At 37.0% G+C, this 17,145-nt stretch overlaps 1 protein-coding gene across 2 annotated transcripts in view; it reads right to left on the reverse strand.

Moving 5' to 3' along the window:
* Positions 1-17,145, reverse strand: part of ARHGAP21 (Rho GTPase activating protein 21) — a 112,926-nt gene that overhangs the window by 26,466 nt on the left and 69,315 nt on the right. The window contains exons 6-8 of one of the 2 annotated variants that reach the window (XM_066199137.1): positions 14,492-14,546; positions 6,641-6,670; positions 3,183-5,133 (exon numbers count right to left, since the gene is read on the reverse strand). In XM_066199137.1, the coding sequence (XP_066055234.1) occupies positions 3,183-5,133; positions 6,641-6,670; positions 14,492-14,546 (2,036 nt within the window). The remainder of the gene's footprint in view (positions 1-3,182; positions 5,134-6,640; positions 6,671-14,491; positions 14,547-17,145) is intronic. The other variant, XM_066199130.1, reaches the window with a different exon arrangement.

Consider the following 17,145-nt stretch of genomic DNA (forward strand, 5'->3'; position numbering starts at 1 on the left):
CAATATCCTGCACTCAGTAGCACATGGAAAGCACTGAAGCCTGCAATAGCACTGCATGTTTATCTGTAAAGCTGGCAGCTTCATTATTCCCCAAGAACATGTGCTTACCTGAAGAAGAGTTTGAACACACAATATTTTGCTAATTTTTTTTCAAATAAATCCATTTCTCCCATAAAAGATATTACAGCTACCTATTAGGTTTGGTCTGAACAGATCTCTCACTTCTATTGGTAAATTACACCCAAAATTTGTATCTCCCTGCTTCTGAACTAGCTTTTTGAAAAGACTAGAGTCAAAAGATAGTTCTTCAGTAACCCACCATGATCCCTGCAAGAATCGGCTGTAAGGAAACTTGACAGAAACTCTGCTTGGATTTCTGTCTGTGGTGCAGGGGACTGTGCTACTTACCCACAGCTAAAATCATCCTGATGCAGGTTAGTCAGAAAATACTGCTGCAAAAGACAACTGCTCCTGGCTGAATTTCTACAAAAATATGGTCCTGGCCATATATATTACTTACAATAAGCAGAAAGTGGTGATAAAAATAGACACACCACAAATATTTTAAACACCACACATATTTTAAATGGTAGCAATATGTGTGACCTTGGAAGATATTTGTTACCCTTCCCCCAGTTCACATTTTTACACTACTCCAAGTATCTACTGTGCAAATAACTTCAGTACGTGTATTTATTAAATTAGCTCTATCCAATAAAACCTAAGAATGCAAAAAACCGTACTATATGGTTATAAGCATAAGGGAAGTAAAGCAATTGCCAGTTCCCAGGTATGTCTTCGTTCAAAGAAAGATCCTCCTCAGTAAACAGAGAAGGGGAAAAAAAAAAAAAACAAACCCAATCAAACCCAAAAGAAAACCGTAAACCAAAACTCCCAGTGATTTTCCATCTGAAGAGTTAAAAAGCGTTTAACTGAATTTCAAAGCAGATCTGACTAAGTACAGCTTCACCAAGTGAAGTCGTAATTGGGCAAAATGATAGCAGAACAAGCAAAGTTAGAATAATGCAGATAAATTCTAACAGAAGAAGAGGTCCACTTTCATAACATTTCATGCTCTTTTTATTCAGAGAGGGTTATTTCCTCTTCAAGGTGCTGGAGCTGGGGTGTAAACTTTCCACAGCACCTGTACTGGCACAGAATTTCTTGCTGGGAAGACAGCCACAAGGACCATGCTGATTCAGACAGTGCCCAGGTTCCAGAAGCACCAGTTTTCAGTATTTCTGGAACATTCAGGAGGATTCACTCTGAGATGGCTTATAAGAATTCAATCCCATGTGGTGTTATGCCAAGAGGCTGCAATGGAGAGTTACAATTTTGTTCCTTCTGAACTGCTCAGCTGCTACCAAACACAGTACAACTGACATGTTTAAGCCTTCTTTGAACTTTAATCAACACATTTCTCTAAAACAGGGAAGCAAGTCACATAAATAAGAGTATGTGGGAAATCTTTGCCAAAACGAAGAAAGAAGATGGTGTAGAAAAGGTTGGGTTTGACGTTACCCATCTTGATCTGACTCTAACATGACATTTAGACTGTATGGGAATAGAATACTCCCAGCAAACACGGTACCTTAATCAAGAGCCCAACACTGATTTTAGGCAGAGTATTGAAAAATTCTGCACAAAGATCGGTTACATGCCTCACAGACTTTGCTAATCCTTAAAGAAAAATTGGCTGGGTCTAAAGAAGAATCTAAAATTACACTGATGCATCCAGTAATAACAAGAATGAAAAAGATCTATACAACTCCCATTCAAAATACAAAACCCAACAAAAGCAGCATCTGCTAGCTAAGAAAGCACTTTTTAACGTCTTACCAGTATTCTGTCAAAAGAACAGAATTATTTTATCTTTTGTATGATTTCCATTTTTTGATGAACACAAAGCTGCTTCACTGTTTATTGCTTATTCACTTTCAACTAATAGTGGATATTATAGATAATTCTAGAGGAAATAAATCACTGCTTCAGATCCCCAACAGAAGACAATTATGCTAAGACATCATATGTGTAATTCCCTTAACCTAATGTGTCAAAATCAATAATCGTTAAAAAGAGCTGTCTTTCACAGAGATGAGTCTGAGAATCAAAATTCTGTATTCAGTATTTTCTAAATACTTCCTACACTAAATTGAAGAGCACAGAGAGTCAGGTCTAAATCAACTTCTGTGGAAAATGATCCACAGACATCCAGACTACAAAGGATTAAATCAACCACAACAAAAGAAAATCCAACCCAACAACAACAGCAGGACAAAGACAACAGAGACATTGACTACTTGGATAGAACAGAAATGCTCTGCCACTGTAACTCTCTCTTCAGCAGAAGACACTAATTCATCACATATCCAACATTCAATATAATTTCATTTTTTTCTACTCTTTCCAATCCTTCCTTTGGTTCTTTTCCCCTTCAGCACCCTTCCCATAAGCTCCCTGTAATTCCAACCCTGTTTGTGTCACAGCACACAGGCAAATCTTTTTGCCTTCTCAGATTCTGCTTCCACAAACCCTTTCATTCATATCCGCATTATTGCAATTTACTTGCAAATTCACTTTTTATTGCTATCCCTTCACCTGAAACAGATTTCATCTATTCCCCATCTGTCTCAGAAAGCCTTCACCATACCTATTCAGCTGAAAAACATTTTTTCCCCACAAATCACCCTTATATGGATTTGCATCCATATTCTCTCTGTACTGGATTTGCATCCATATTCTCTCGGTACTGGATTTGCATCCATATTCTCTCTGTACTGGATTCCAAGCATGTGTTATACTACAAAAGTAAAAGTATTTGAAAGATATTGTGAATGTTAGTTGTCCATATACATAACATCACAACACTGTGGAGTGACAACCAGATTGAGTTATGTAACACAGACTTACCCAGAGGGTTAAAGAAAACTCTAGAAAAATACTACATCACTGTGGCCTTTTTCATTCACTCTCCAAGACCCCCAAACAAAAAAAGAGGGCTTTTTTCTCCATTGAAGAATATTTTTACTTTTACCAACCTAAAGTTATTTCAAATGAGAAAAATCTCCCATGTCACTCAAGCTCAGGGTTCACAGGAATAGCAGTCAGCTACCTGGCATGGTGTTTTGCATCACATTTAAGAGAGAAAAGCATTTAATGTACAATGAAATAATTTAACTCACCAATAAATGGAATTGAAGCCAAAGAGTCACCAGGTGGGCTGGAACTTGATGCTTTCCTTTCCTCTATTCTTTTTATGTGGACTTCTCTCCGAGCATCGTTAGGTAACCAACAGGTAGTGTCCGAGGCTGCCTCCTGGTCATTTACAGCAAGAATGTAGGACTGATGCCTCAAAGGCTGGGGAGTTTGGTGGCCAGACGGTGATTTGTCCCGCAGGACCACTGTGTCTTTGTCATTTCCCTGAACATCCATTTGCAGATTTTCAGACTCACCAACATCTTCCCTTTCAAAACCATGAATCTTTTGTCTGATGGAACCATCTACATTGTCAGAGGTAGTTAAACACTCACTTGTTGGTTGAACAAGTTTGGCAGAAGGTGGAGCCACAGAGGAGGGCTGGATGGTTTTACCAGTTTCTGTTTTGTGATCTGGGGAAAATTCGGCTCGGATCCTTGACTGTTGGTTTAACAGACTGCTTTGATGCAAGTGATTTACTGTTCTTTGGTCTTTGCTGGCAATAGTATCTAGGCCCTGGTTAAGGGGAATCGATGGTTTTGCTGCATAGTGAGCTGAGTTCTTCAGAGAGCTACTTTTAGAACTTCTGGCTGGTGTGAGAGACAACCTCTCTTGTGAAACAGCTGCAGATTTTGAAACTCCCCCAGGAGCTTGCAAATCACGAGAAGGCTGTAACATTTTAATATCTGGTGAAACTTTCTGAAAGTGAGAACCAGGCAGAGAAGCTCTACTACCTGTTCTCCTGTTGTCTGAAATATAAGTATTCGGAGCAATAGGAAAATTTTGACCTCGAAGGGACATATGAAATGCATGTTGTCTAGATCTGTCATAAATACCTCGCCGATCATCTTGTTCAGTAAACCCTGTCCATTTGTAAGTCTTTCTCCTATCTCCATTTGCATCTGCAATCATATTCTCAGAATGAAAATTTTCTAGCACTTCACCCTGTTTGCTGAGATAATCCCACGACCGAGCCCTGTGATTTTTAGCATTGACTGAAGGCGAAGTTAGAGTATCTTGTGAAGCACTTCGTGGCCATTCTTTCATCAACACAGGATCTTCAAGCCTTTCCTGGGATACACTTCTCTGCCGGATCTGGACAGACTGCGGAACCCTGTCATGAGAGGTGCTCCTGCGCCGTACCTGAGAAGCAGTGCGGTTTGGCACCACCTGATTATACTCAGTTGTGTTCTGAGAAGCTGCCCTTAAGCTATCTAACCTTTCCTGTATTGTTCGAGAGCCATACATGTGCATGCGCCTATTATCAATGTACTCCTTGTAAGTTTTGTAGGTCTTCCAGTCTATATGCTGGTGGGAGGTTGGAGAACTGTAGTGATTAGTAGAGACGGAGGGTGAGTCTGTGGCTTGAGTAGAAGGTCTAGTGCTTGGGATGCCTTCTGGACATACTACATAATTTGAAGCTTTACTTACTGTTCCAGTTGTATCAACTGGTCTTGTTATTGGAGTCTGGGGAAGTACAATGGCAGTGGACACTAAAGATGGTGGAGATGTGGTCCGTGCTTTTAGACTGGTTTGATCTTTTAAGCCGTATCTTACTTCCTCTGTCCTGTGTGACGGACCAGCATGGTTATTTCTGCAAGATGGCAAATCTACAGCCTTCTCAGAAGGCACAATAACAGTCCTTACAGTTTCATTGCAAACGCACACGGCTGTGTTTGATTTTGCAATGTCTGTTGGTGATGGAGGCACTTGTATTTCCATTCTGTAGGCCCTCTCTGGCTGTGTCAATGCCCGGACTGGTCTACTGACTTGCTGTTTCCCCAGTGAGAAGTCAGAAGGGAGCTTGTCTCCAGCTTGTGCCTTAACAGAGGCTGTGGATGTCAGGCGTGGATAACATATTGGTGGTGGTTCAGGTATGTTGTGGGCATTACCACTGTAGGCTTCGTTGCCTTTCAGGTAGGCATCTTGGGAATACGCCTGTGGAGAAAAGATTAAGTGAGTATTCAGTAGTGAGGGAGATGGAAAAGTTCGCCATCTAGTATTTGCATGATCAAGCTACAAAGGAGGGGAACACAGGTTCAAAATTCACACTCACTCTAATTTTAGACAAAATGTTAGTTCAAAAGATAAAACCAGCATTCCATCCCTTTAGTGAGCAGAAACAGAACAAGCAAAATCATGACATTCATTCCCTCCCTCAACAATTAAAAAACTGATGATCAATTCCAAGAAATACTGTGAGCAGGGCACTGAGTCAGGTGTCTCAAAATCCATAAGCACACAAGACAGTATCTTTTCTCCCCTTTAATTCTGCTTTCCAACATGGTACTTCACACATTTTTCTTGTTTAAGCCTCCCATGGCTGGAAACTGGAATTTCACAACAATCGATAGGTAAAATGCTGCATAATAAATTCAACTAGCACTAGAATTTTCTCTCTACACTTAGTGTATAAACGATTCTGTTCACCTAATGCAGTACATATGAAAAGTACAGAGAAATAAATATACAAACACACACACACTCCTGTAAGATGTCTTCTACGTAAAAGCTGCTGTTCCTAAATATATAATGAATAACCTGAAGCAGTAACATATTGTTGTGAGCCAACACCCTATAAGTCATCTTATATTTTACAGGAGACAGCAAGTACATGGTACAGAAATTTACTGAAAAAATATTAATGATATTTAGCATTTTCAACTTTGAGGTACAAATAGTATGAAAATTCATATATATTCACCACTGTCCATGCATTATTGAAACCTAAACTGTAATCTCTAATTTCCTTAGTGCACTTTGCATCTTCACGCACAATAACCTGACTCCTAAGAAAAAAATGGTTATATTACACTTAGCATGTTTCTGCAGTATTTCTGAAAGCTGCATTTGTCATTGTGAAATTAGCAGAACATTCAAAATAAACAAATGAGAAGCATACAGCATACTTAAATAATATTCTATTACTGAAAAACTTCAGCATGACTTTGTTCAGTTTCAACATAATGAAATAAAGAGTCAATGCAAAGCCTGCCAATGTAACAGAAGATTAAAATAATTTCTCAGGGCTTTTACGCACTTAGGAGTGCTATCATATCACAGCATTTCCTGTTCAAATCATAACATGCTCAATTACAGTATATCAATGCGCTCTGTCTTAACAGCAGACAGTTATAAAAGCCCAAGTGCAGCCATAAAATTAACACAGAGCAAAGTAGAGAGGAGGGCGAGGCATTTACAATACTGCTGCAATGTTACAGCAAGCATTAGTGAAGTGCAAAATATTAAAGCACACTGAGAGAAAACAGAGCAAATAACACAGGCACAAACCACAAATCAAGAGATCAGCATTATGAAGAAAATTCAGCTCAGATTATCTAGCTCATTTCCAAACTTGCTATTTCATATTCTTGCTTCTCACAATTCATTAAGAAAAACATGCCTTACAAAACCATCAGAGAAATGGCTACTGTACATTTCTTACCAGTGCTGTAACATCCTTTGTAAACTGCAGCTGGCAGAAAACAGGAAAACACAGTAAAAACTGCTTACAGATGTAAAGATAGAATTATCTTGTCATATTGATGTTGACTATAGCAAGCTAAAAATACAGCTACACTGATTTCACTGGAAGGTACCAACAGACATAAAGGGCAGTAGAGCATAAAAAAAAACTTCACCCTCCTTGTGAGCATGTCCATCTCAGGCTTTTATCTGCTCCTTACGTTTATCCTGTACAGAAAGCAAAATACGTTTGTGCCATTTTGCCTTGGTGCATCCCTACAGCTGCCTGCAGAGAGCTCTGGCTCTGTGCAATGAGATTTCCCTTCCACTACAGCAACATTACTGTCTCTCATTTCCCTGGGCTGCTACCATCCATCCCTGCTTCCTGGTGACGAAACAACAGCTCTATTATGCATTTAAAACAGCACGCCCCTTCCTCACATATATCCGAACACGACCACGAGCTGTCAGCTGACTGCAGCTGCTTTCACGCTGTACATCTGAAATTAGAGGAATGATGCTGCAGAAACACTCTCCTCATGTGATCTGTAATTGTTTTTCCTCCACTCATAGTAAAAATCAGGACAGGCTTCCACTGACACATTTAATGGGGAGAAGGACCATACGAAGATAAATATTTCTAAACCTCTAAAGCAATGGCTGTTTATAATCTTGAGGGGCTGAAGAATTAAATAAAAAAAATGGAAGAGACGCTGAAGACTCAAAAACCAGACTGAGCGAGATCCTTCTGGCATGCAAGACAAACAAAAACTATCACATACTGTCCCCTAATCAGAAAATAATTACCAATTTATACAGCTGATATCCCACCTTCTCTGGAATGTGCACACATTACACCAATGGAAAATACCCATTTATGTCTTTGTAAAACATTCCTCTGACAAACAATGCTTCATTGACTTTGACAGCAGAAAAGTTAAATTCCAAAGCTGGTGTGATGTGACTGCAGCCAAAGACTACAGGTGAGTATAAAAGTAAGTTCTTAGCTCTTGACAAAATTTATCACAGGTATCACCTTCAGAAGACAGCATACCCACAGGGTCCCAAATGAGATCAGCTAGGTTTTCTCCTCCCAAAAAAAAGTATGTTTCCATGATTGCAGGTATATGCAGACAGATTGCCAGTTCTGTGTAAGACAGTTACTGGAAAGTAACTCCCCTCAACCTCATTTCACCCACTACCCAAGAAAGCACTGAAACAAAGCAGAACATACTTCCAAGAAACGGAAAGTTTATAGACGGGACTGTGGTATTTCCACAAAGAATATTTGGGATATTTGTTTCATAACTGATTAAGGGCCTACAAAAAATAACGCAAATTACAAAGAAATGGATGGATCTGTCCTGTAAACGTCACGCTGAAGGATGTATTATCAGCCTTTCTACTAATGAAATATTTTAACTGCTTTAAGCACAGTGATGAGATTTTTAGAAGAGGTTTAGAGACTAAGAAATGTGAAATACGCCAACATATTTATTAGTTCACGCTGTTTTGATATTTTACATATTCTGCAACCAGATAAAACACAGCTTGAGAATTACTCTCTATCTTTAGTTTCTCTAACAATAAATCATGTGAAAAATGCTACCTTAATCTCTAGGTGATTGCAACAGGATACATGCATAAAAATATCATTAGGGTATGGCAGAATTTTAAATGTTTATAGTCTTAAAACAAAAGCTAAATCAACCAAAGGAAAAAAGGCTCGCAACTTAGAGAACAAAAATAGATGTTAATATCCAGGTTAGTGATACTCCTGATTCAGACACCAACCAAGCCATTACAATTCCTGGAACTGGATACTCTGCAGTTATTCAGAGGTCCCAACATGATTCAAAAATTAGTCTAGATATTTTATAAGCTCTTTTCCACCTCCTCAAAAAACCGACAGTTTTAAAAGACTATCACACAAATGCAGCAACTTAGAGTGACATTAACTGCTCTGATGGGTAACAGTTCTGCAACAATTACTACAAGAAAACTGCTGCTCTTACAGTAAGAACTCATGTGTTTCTAGTTACTGGGTACCATTTCTTCCCACCTTGCAATCTGGTTTTGTTAGCATGAAGTTTGCAAACTCCTATGGTAAAGGATTAATTTCTTACTGCAAACTCGTAGAACCATTAAGGGTTTAACTGCTAAGGTAATACATTCATGCCATATGACAGACAAAATACATTTTAAGCAAATAAACCATTTTACAAGGTATTTAATTAACTACCTAAAATTCTGCTGAAGGGCTTCGGTCTCACTTCTACCCCCTTCATTTTACGCTATTAGATGCTGGAACAGTAACAGCCACAAGCATAAGGATTCCTCTGAGAAAGAATCACAGTGAAACCTTGTACTTTCAAGAGCTCAAACTGACCATATCCTACACCCATTAGCCCAAATCCATGAAAACATGCAGCCCTGTGTTCCACTGAGGATGGGTGTGCCTCACTTCACTACAGGATGAATAACAACACTGATTTCAACAGAACTATTCACTAAATTGGTAATAAGCATTTTGATGAATCAGAAGCTAACGTGCCCAACTCCTTGCACGACTGAGCTTGAGGAATTCCTCTTTCCTTCTCCTATGGGTCCGGCTTCAGATTTTATTTCTTCACTTCTAAAATGTTCTCTTCCCCGGTCTTTACTTAATCTCACAGACATCATGAGTATGGAAACTTCACACGAGAAAAGGTTTACAGCTCTCTTAAAAGGAAACGCTTTCTAGTTACAGTTTGTTCTGGCAAGAATAGTAGTTAGTAATACAGCTCAAGAGCTTTCATTTTACTCTGAGACACCCAAACACTACAGTTATTTGAAAAAAAAACCAAAAAAAACCCAAAAAATGCATACCCTTTCTTCCTAAAGGCAGTGCATTTTTAGTATACAAAATCTAATGCCTTAGGCCAAAAAAAGTATTTTATTTCCAAATACAAGCTGTGTAAGAGACTTTCCTGTAAAGTCTAAACTGTGGTTAGGAGGGTTGACGCAAATGGTATTTTCTGACAGGCAGTGTTCAAAAACAAAATTTAAGCCTCTTCTTCTAGGTCACTGCATCTTCACACCACACCCTGCCTTCCACTGTACTCGCTGCCACAGCTTTAATACTAACCTCTGTGCACATCAGTAAAACTGTCAGCACAAAATCTGGAAGTAAGAAAGTGCTCCAAGTCTCCGGACTAAATACAATTACTTAGAAAAACATTTCCATCTTTATTAAAAGATAAAGCAAATGAAAATATTTCTGTGAAATATGAAAATTAAAATATTTTCTGTGAAAATATCTGTGGGCAGACCTGCAGTCAGAGACACGAGGTTACTGGGGCATGTAAAAATTAAGATACATTTTCTCATTTAAGTTATTTTTCTTTTTGCTGTTGTTAGCAGGGGGGTTCTTCCCCCCTTTTTTATTTTAATTATAGGTGCATGACTGGCAATTTCAGGGTACTACAAGGCCTTGAGACCCACCAAATCCCAGGAAAATTCTAAGTTGAGAAATAATAATGCGGCAAACTCTTCTTTGCTGTACAGATATTCTAATATACTGAAAACTTCCATATCACCTGACTAGAAAGAAGGAAAAATAAAAAAGAAAATCTGTGTTTCAGTTGACTTTTACTCATTTTCCTGGTCATTCCCACATAGGATTTTTGGTTCCCTTACTATCCCTTACTCTTGTCATAACAAGAGAAACATTTCTGTTCAAATGCAGTCAACTTTCAGTTACTGATCTGCAGCTTCATTGGTTTGGAATTCTGAGGAAAGATTAGGATTTAACTAAATTTATCAAAAACATAGTAGTAAACAACCCCCTTTTATTTCCACCTTCACCATTATTCATAGAATGCTCAACATCAACTTTCTGTAATGAACCTGCAAAGTTCTTTCTGAAAGGCTAAGGCACATTTCAACAGATTTGGACACTAATAAAATTTAATGGTGACAATACCTAAGACCAGAAGCGACCTCTTACCTTTTGGGGAAACGGTTTTTTAGAAATTAAACTATTGGAGGTAGGCTAAAAGTTAGAGAAGATGAACTTTAAAGCGAGTGTATAGTGAGAAAAGTCCTAGAAAATGAATGGTGAAAAAAAAAGGGTACCTTACCTATAGTATGCAAGTCTATAAACAACATAGTTACACACATCTACAAAATATCTACATTTATGTACCTGTAATAAGCACCATATATAATGATTAATATGCTACACTACAAATAACTTTCCAAATAAACAGTTCCAATCCAGATCATATTAAAGATACCATTTTTCAAAGAGTGTTATTCTCAAGTTCCTTGTACTTAGAAATTCAATGACTTGTAGGCTGTATTCATTTTTACGTACACCAGGAACAATTAGCAAGTAAGTACATTCCAATGTGAAACATTCCCACAAAAAATGGTGCAAAAGTTCTGCATACCAAGTACACACAAACATACATGTGTTAGACACAACAAAGCCTACTGACAGCAGTCGTAATAATGCTCACCTGTAAATAAGTTTAGAATACTCAATTTACTCTATGGAGCACCTTTATACATTCAGTATTTTCCACACAGCACAAAAAGCTTTTGAACAACTGGAAAGTTGTCAAAATTTAAACAGTATTTTAGTATTAAACTTCTTATCCAAAGGCTACAAAACAGCAACAATTTCATTGAATACACTTGAGAAAAATGAATATTTGTAGTTGACCTATATGCATCTTCCCATTTGCATGAAGTCCGTGATACTAAAACCAACAAGACGCCAAAATTCTGTCAAAAAGGTTGAGAATGCTACAGAAATCACAGAAATAGATACATCAAACGTGAAACACTGAGTATAACGTGACATAAAAATAATCCTCCTCTTCCTACTTTAAAAATGGTCATATAGCTAGAAATGTTTCAAAATAATCTCTTTTGATAAATTTAAGTAAATTTATCATGAATTTGAAGAGGAGCATGGAAAAACCCAACACATACACTGCTGTCAAGTGTTCAAGATTTTGTTATGAATATAGATTTTTAAATATTTTTTTTCACCATCCACAAAGTGACATTTTCAACATCACACCAGTGAACAAACACAACTGACATTGGTTCCATTAATGGTAGGATTTCACATGTAATTCCCTTCCAAGCAAGCACTGTTCACATGCCATGGAGGGCAATGGCCTGTGGATTGGACCACTTCATTGTTACTATTGATGAATGGATTTGAGGCCCTGTTTTCAGGAACTTCAATGTATCAAGAGGTTCACAGACATATATGGGTATTTCTGAAGACTAAACTCAAGGTTTATAAATAGAAAACTAAGGATAGAAACAATCAACTGTGTTTCTAGCCCTCAGTCATGAGCACATGGAGTAGACTGCCAAGTAGTATAAAATTTAGCACATCCAGCATTGTTCCTGAAAATAATGAAACTATTCCTTCCACATTGCACTAGATATCCCATTTATTAGCTCATACTACAATATCCAGTAGTGTTTGGAGTTTTGCTATTTTTACAGCATACCAGTATTTAGCATCAGTTTACAATGAGTGACACTACTTGAAGATATTTACAGTGACATATGTCACACAAAACAACTAAGTTATTGAACATTCTATAGCTTACATAACACAACTTCAAGTGTAAATTTTTCCTCTTCTATTATTCAGAGGAACTGCATAGATTCTTCATTTTACTGAAGTTACTGAGAATGTACAGTCTCAGAAGACTGCAAATTATTTTAGAAGTGTTAAAAATATTTCCTCCTGTGTGGTGGGCTAAAACAGATACAATTACAGGCCACAACAGACTGACTCTGTTGTAAGATGCAATTAATTTTATTATCTGTTTCTTCACAAGTTGCAGCTCAGCCATCAAAGATCGACACTTGAACACATATGTACTGAAGTTTTCTGTGACAGGCCTGAATGAACAAACTGCTGCTATCAGAAGTCATTTCCAATACAAGTACACGCAGTGCTCAGCCTTAGGGATACAGGAAACACCTGTGCCTCCATAGCTTTCCTCTGGAAAATGCTATGTGGAGCTGGAAGCCCTCAAGAGCAGTCCATTTTCTCCCAAACAAATGCATCTTAGCAAACAGTAGCATAAAATCCTTCTGTATCATGACCCAATCCAACAGTGAACAACTGAAGAAACTCACACAAGCTATAGGGTCAATGTAAAGCGTTTTTTTGCAAAATGATGACTTCACTTGTCAAACCTAATCCTCTTTGTATCTTCAACAGAGCAACCTTAAATACAAAGTTCACAACTCTTATCACATCTTAAAACTCAGAAAGAACTTCTGTATAATGACACTTGAAGATTTTTCATATATCCAGTCTTTTTCTAGAACTACCACAGGCAGGTATTTTTTCCTCTTTTCTTTACCCATCAGTCTCCTCAAGGATAATGACCTTATTTTCTTTTTTTTTAAATATCCTTTCCTAATCCCTAATGGCAACAATCCTCTTTTTTTTGTCCTCTGCCTCCATCTCACATGTTGATATAACAAGTTATATACAACCAATTATTTCTCATCTCTGCTTCACCTGAAGTTTGCACTTTGTGTTTCACCAGCAGAGGTGATATGCCTAAGACCTTTCCATCCAGACAAATACAAATATTTAATTTTAAAACTACAATTCCTGCCTTTTCTTACACTATTCTTACACTATTATGCATATGGCATTCAGATTATTTAAATGCTAGCATTATTCCTGCATTTATACATATTCACTGTTCCAATTAAAAAAAAAAAAAACAAAAAAAAAAACAAAAAACCACAAAAAAAAAAAAAAAAAAACCCCAGCCACCAAAAAACATCCCAACAGATTTTCTCTCCCACTTATTCATGCAATCAAAACTCACACCCTGCCCTCAACATTTTCTGTGTTGGATTACTGAAATATGTCTTCATCAAATGTTCTCAAAATATCACTTCTATTCTAATAATCCTGACTTGTTGTCCTAGCTGCAGAGTTCATGTACTAGCTTTTACCTTCACTTTAATGTAAAACAAAGTTTTTTGGTTTCTTTCTTGACCCATTAATTTGGCCTGTAATAATGGAAAACTACTACTGAAATCTATAGGTTTCTCTTAACACAAAGTCATCTTACTACTTCTGTGTGGATTAGAAAACAACCTTTTCCAACTACTAAGAAGAAAATCAACTCTGCTTGTCATTTTCTCCTCTCCTCTGCTTCCAATTAAAAATACACTAGAGCGTATCAATATACTAGGTGTTTTTTTGATTCTTCACAATATGCACTTACGCACTGTATACTATTCAAGGCTCTTTTGGACTTAGAGACACTAAATGGGAGAGGAATTCTTTTACTACACATGCAGGACCACAATTAAAATCAAGAACAAATAGGCACTATTGCAACAAAACCTTTACAGCAGTCACAGTTTAAAAATTTGGTAATAACCTTTGGCCCATTTATCACGCTTCTTAGTCTACTCACAATTACTGACTTATTAACAAAGGCTTCATATGCTAGTTTTTGAATTAGAATTCTTTAGAACAGGACACCCTAGTTAAAGGAAGTAATCTGATCCATAAATTCTAACATAATGAAATTAATCCACATTACAGTAAAAAATATGAACAAGATGTATTTTTTAACATGCTAGAAATATCATGTGAAGACAGAACTCCCTATATTTGGATTCCCCTGAAATTTCAGGCATGGTAAAGAGGTAGGAAAATATCCAAGGTGTTACAAGGATTAATTATTTGCTGATAGCACACTTCAAAGACTTTGCAACCAACAACAGAACACTTTTGTTTAGGTAATACACTCTCGGAACAGAAACTTTATAAACATACCAATTGAAGGATGTCCTCATCTTTTGGCATAACACTAAGTTCCAATACACTGTCACTGAAAGAAATAGAAAAAAAAATATCACAGATGAACTTTTGGAGATTTTCAATTCCTATTACAAAAATAACCATTTACTTCCACAGATGAAAACTATTCAAAAACTCCAACACTCAGCTACTATGACAAATACGTGACACAACAAAAGTAAACACTGATTTCCACTAGAATCTTAGGAAGTTAAGAGTAGAAGAGAAATCTGACTGAGCCAGTACACTGGTTTGAGCAGTTTTATTCCTTTTTTTTTTCCCCTCAAGTCCTAAGGTACACTACTTGTTTAGAGCTTCTTGGACAAAACAATGTGACAAATCTGTGAATAAAAGCTGAAACTTTCCTTTTTCTTCAATTTAAAACTAAAGTCTCTTAGCACTCTTTAAAATTGCTGTGGTGACACCACAATCACCACATCGTGTGAAAAGAGGAGCAATACCAAGGCAAGTACTGACCTACACCTTTCCACTCCAATCAGCTCCTAGCAGAATTAGCTTGAACAGTCATTCAGATAGCATCTGAAATATGGGTGAAAAACGCTACTTGTAAGTGCTGCATTCATCAGTCTGAGCTGCTGAAACCAAAAGCAGCAGCATGAAGATCCAGGAACCTGAATCGTTCAATCAGTGTGACTCAAATACAAGCAAAATCAGGACACCAAATGTACAACGTGCCAGCTACCCAGTCGAGTATTTAAAAACCCTGAAATCCACAGTTGGCATCTACCAGAAATATGGTATTTTCACAAGCAAGAGAAAATCATATGCTTGCAATATTGGATACAGAATAGATGAATTTATTATCTCATCTGAGATAACAATCTGTTCACATTCATTAAATGTGAAGTGGAACAGGTACAGAGAAGGGCTACAAAAGACTAATGTACAGTCTATAATAACGAGGCTGAAAAGCCGAAATGAAGTTACTGCGACCGTTGCTTAGAAATCTCACGTCAGAATTTAAAAAGGATATTTAAAAAAACCTGACCAGTACCAGTCTAAGAAAAAAAGGCATCCAACCTAACTAGGTATCTCAGAAATCAGCTCATCTGTACTGGTTAGTGCAATGCATTGGGTGAGGAAAGACAAAACCAGCAAAAACACTGGCCCAACTATATGGCACACCAATCAGCCTGTGGAAGCACTGAGAAGGACCTCGGTTTATTTCTACAGAAAAGGAAGCCATCATCTCAAAACGTAATGTGTGATTTATTATGCCTTCTTATATGAAAAATGTTTCTATTTTGTGGTTCCTTTTCCATTTTCTACCAACCACAGACATAAGGCTAAATTCCAAAACAGCAGAGTAAGGGTATTTGGTTTCACAATCTTTTTAAACCATTATTCATTCTGGAAAAGAGTGTTCTCCAAGCAGCGTAAAACTTTAGTCTTAAAACTGAAGATTAGCAGTGATTTAAGTTTTAGTTTTTAAGTCCACACACACTTAGGTAAAAGGAAGTCCTCAAAAGCCTTGTGAAGATTATTTTAAAATACTGAATTTTAAGAAACAAGGGAGTATTGACTTTATATGCACTTACAATAGCATTTCCCATATTGACTGAATGCATAAACAGTTTGAGGCATTTTTAACAAAAGGGTTCAGATTTCAGTTCTACACATGGGTAGCATGTATGTATAAATCATATCAGGCAACTGCTTACTTGCAGGATGGAGACTTGCAGACTTTGGATGTCAAAAATATGATAGCATTGCTCCTCTTGAAGTACTTTTTATATAAAAAAATATAATTTGACACAGAACAAACCATAAAGTATTTTGCATGTTTCCCCCTCCTCTCCCTTTTTAAGAAAGGGCTTAAATTCATTGACACAATTAACATCTTTTTAGATGACATTCAGAAGATTAAAGGGTTCCATTCAGAAACAAGGTTTTACACATAATTCAAATAACTAGTTAACTGTTCTACTCCTGTCTGCCTGAAGAACCTTTTGAAGACAATTTGGATATTCTTACTTTATGACATGCTCTCAGGATTTTTTTTAATTCTCATATCAGAAAGGAAGGAAGACTTCAGGTTTATTGCACAATATAATGTAAATGGAAATTATGAACTAGAAAGTGTTAGTAAGAACCACCACACAAAGTGATAGTCTACACTGGAGCTCCAGACATAGTACTCAGAACTCTCAAAGGTATTTATCAATCCAATTCATTTCGTTACACATTCTGAGAGTTAAATTCAAATGTCTTGATTCCAAGTCATCAAACTAAAGCACCAATCATGAAGTCTATCTTCTGATGCTTTTTTTTGTATTAATGAAACAGATTCAGTAGCTAAACTCTGTGCAATTCTGAGTAAAACAAACACTTGCAAGAACAGTTTGAAAAAAGCAGCAGAATAAACAATTATTCAAATTCCACAGTTTAAGAAAAAAAGGGCAGGGAGGGGGGAGAGAAGTTGCAAATCAGAATCTGTTTCTTCTTTTACTTGGAATCATAAATAATTGACAGAGCTTATGTTAGCAATCAAAATATCTCGAAGTTGATTATATATGTAAACAGATAAAAATAAATTCTTAATGGACCAAACCAGCAACTGTTGGCAAGAAGTAGGAAACGTAAAGTTTAAAGTGTAGTTGTGGTCAATT

Source organism: Chamaea fasciata, unplaced genomic scaffold (assembly GCF_029207755.1).
Source record: "Chamaea fasciata isolate MVZ Bird 193981 ecotype frontalis unplaced genomic scaffold, bChaFas1.0.hap1 SCAF_1, whole genome shotgun sequence".
NCBI classification, from domain to species: Eukaryota; Metazoa; Chordata; class Aves; order Passeriformes; family Sylviidae; genus Chamaea; species Chamaea fasciata.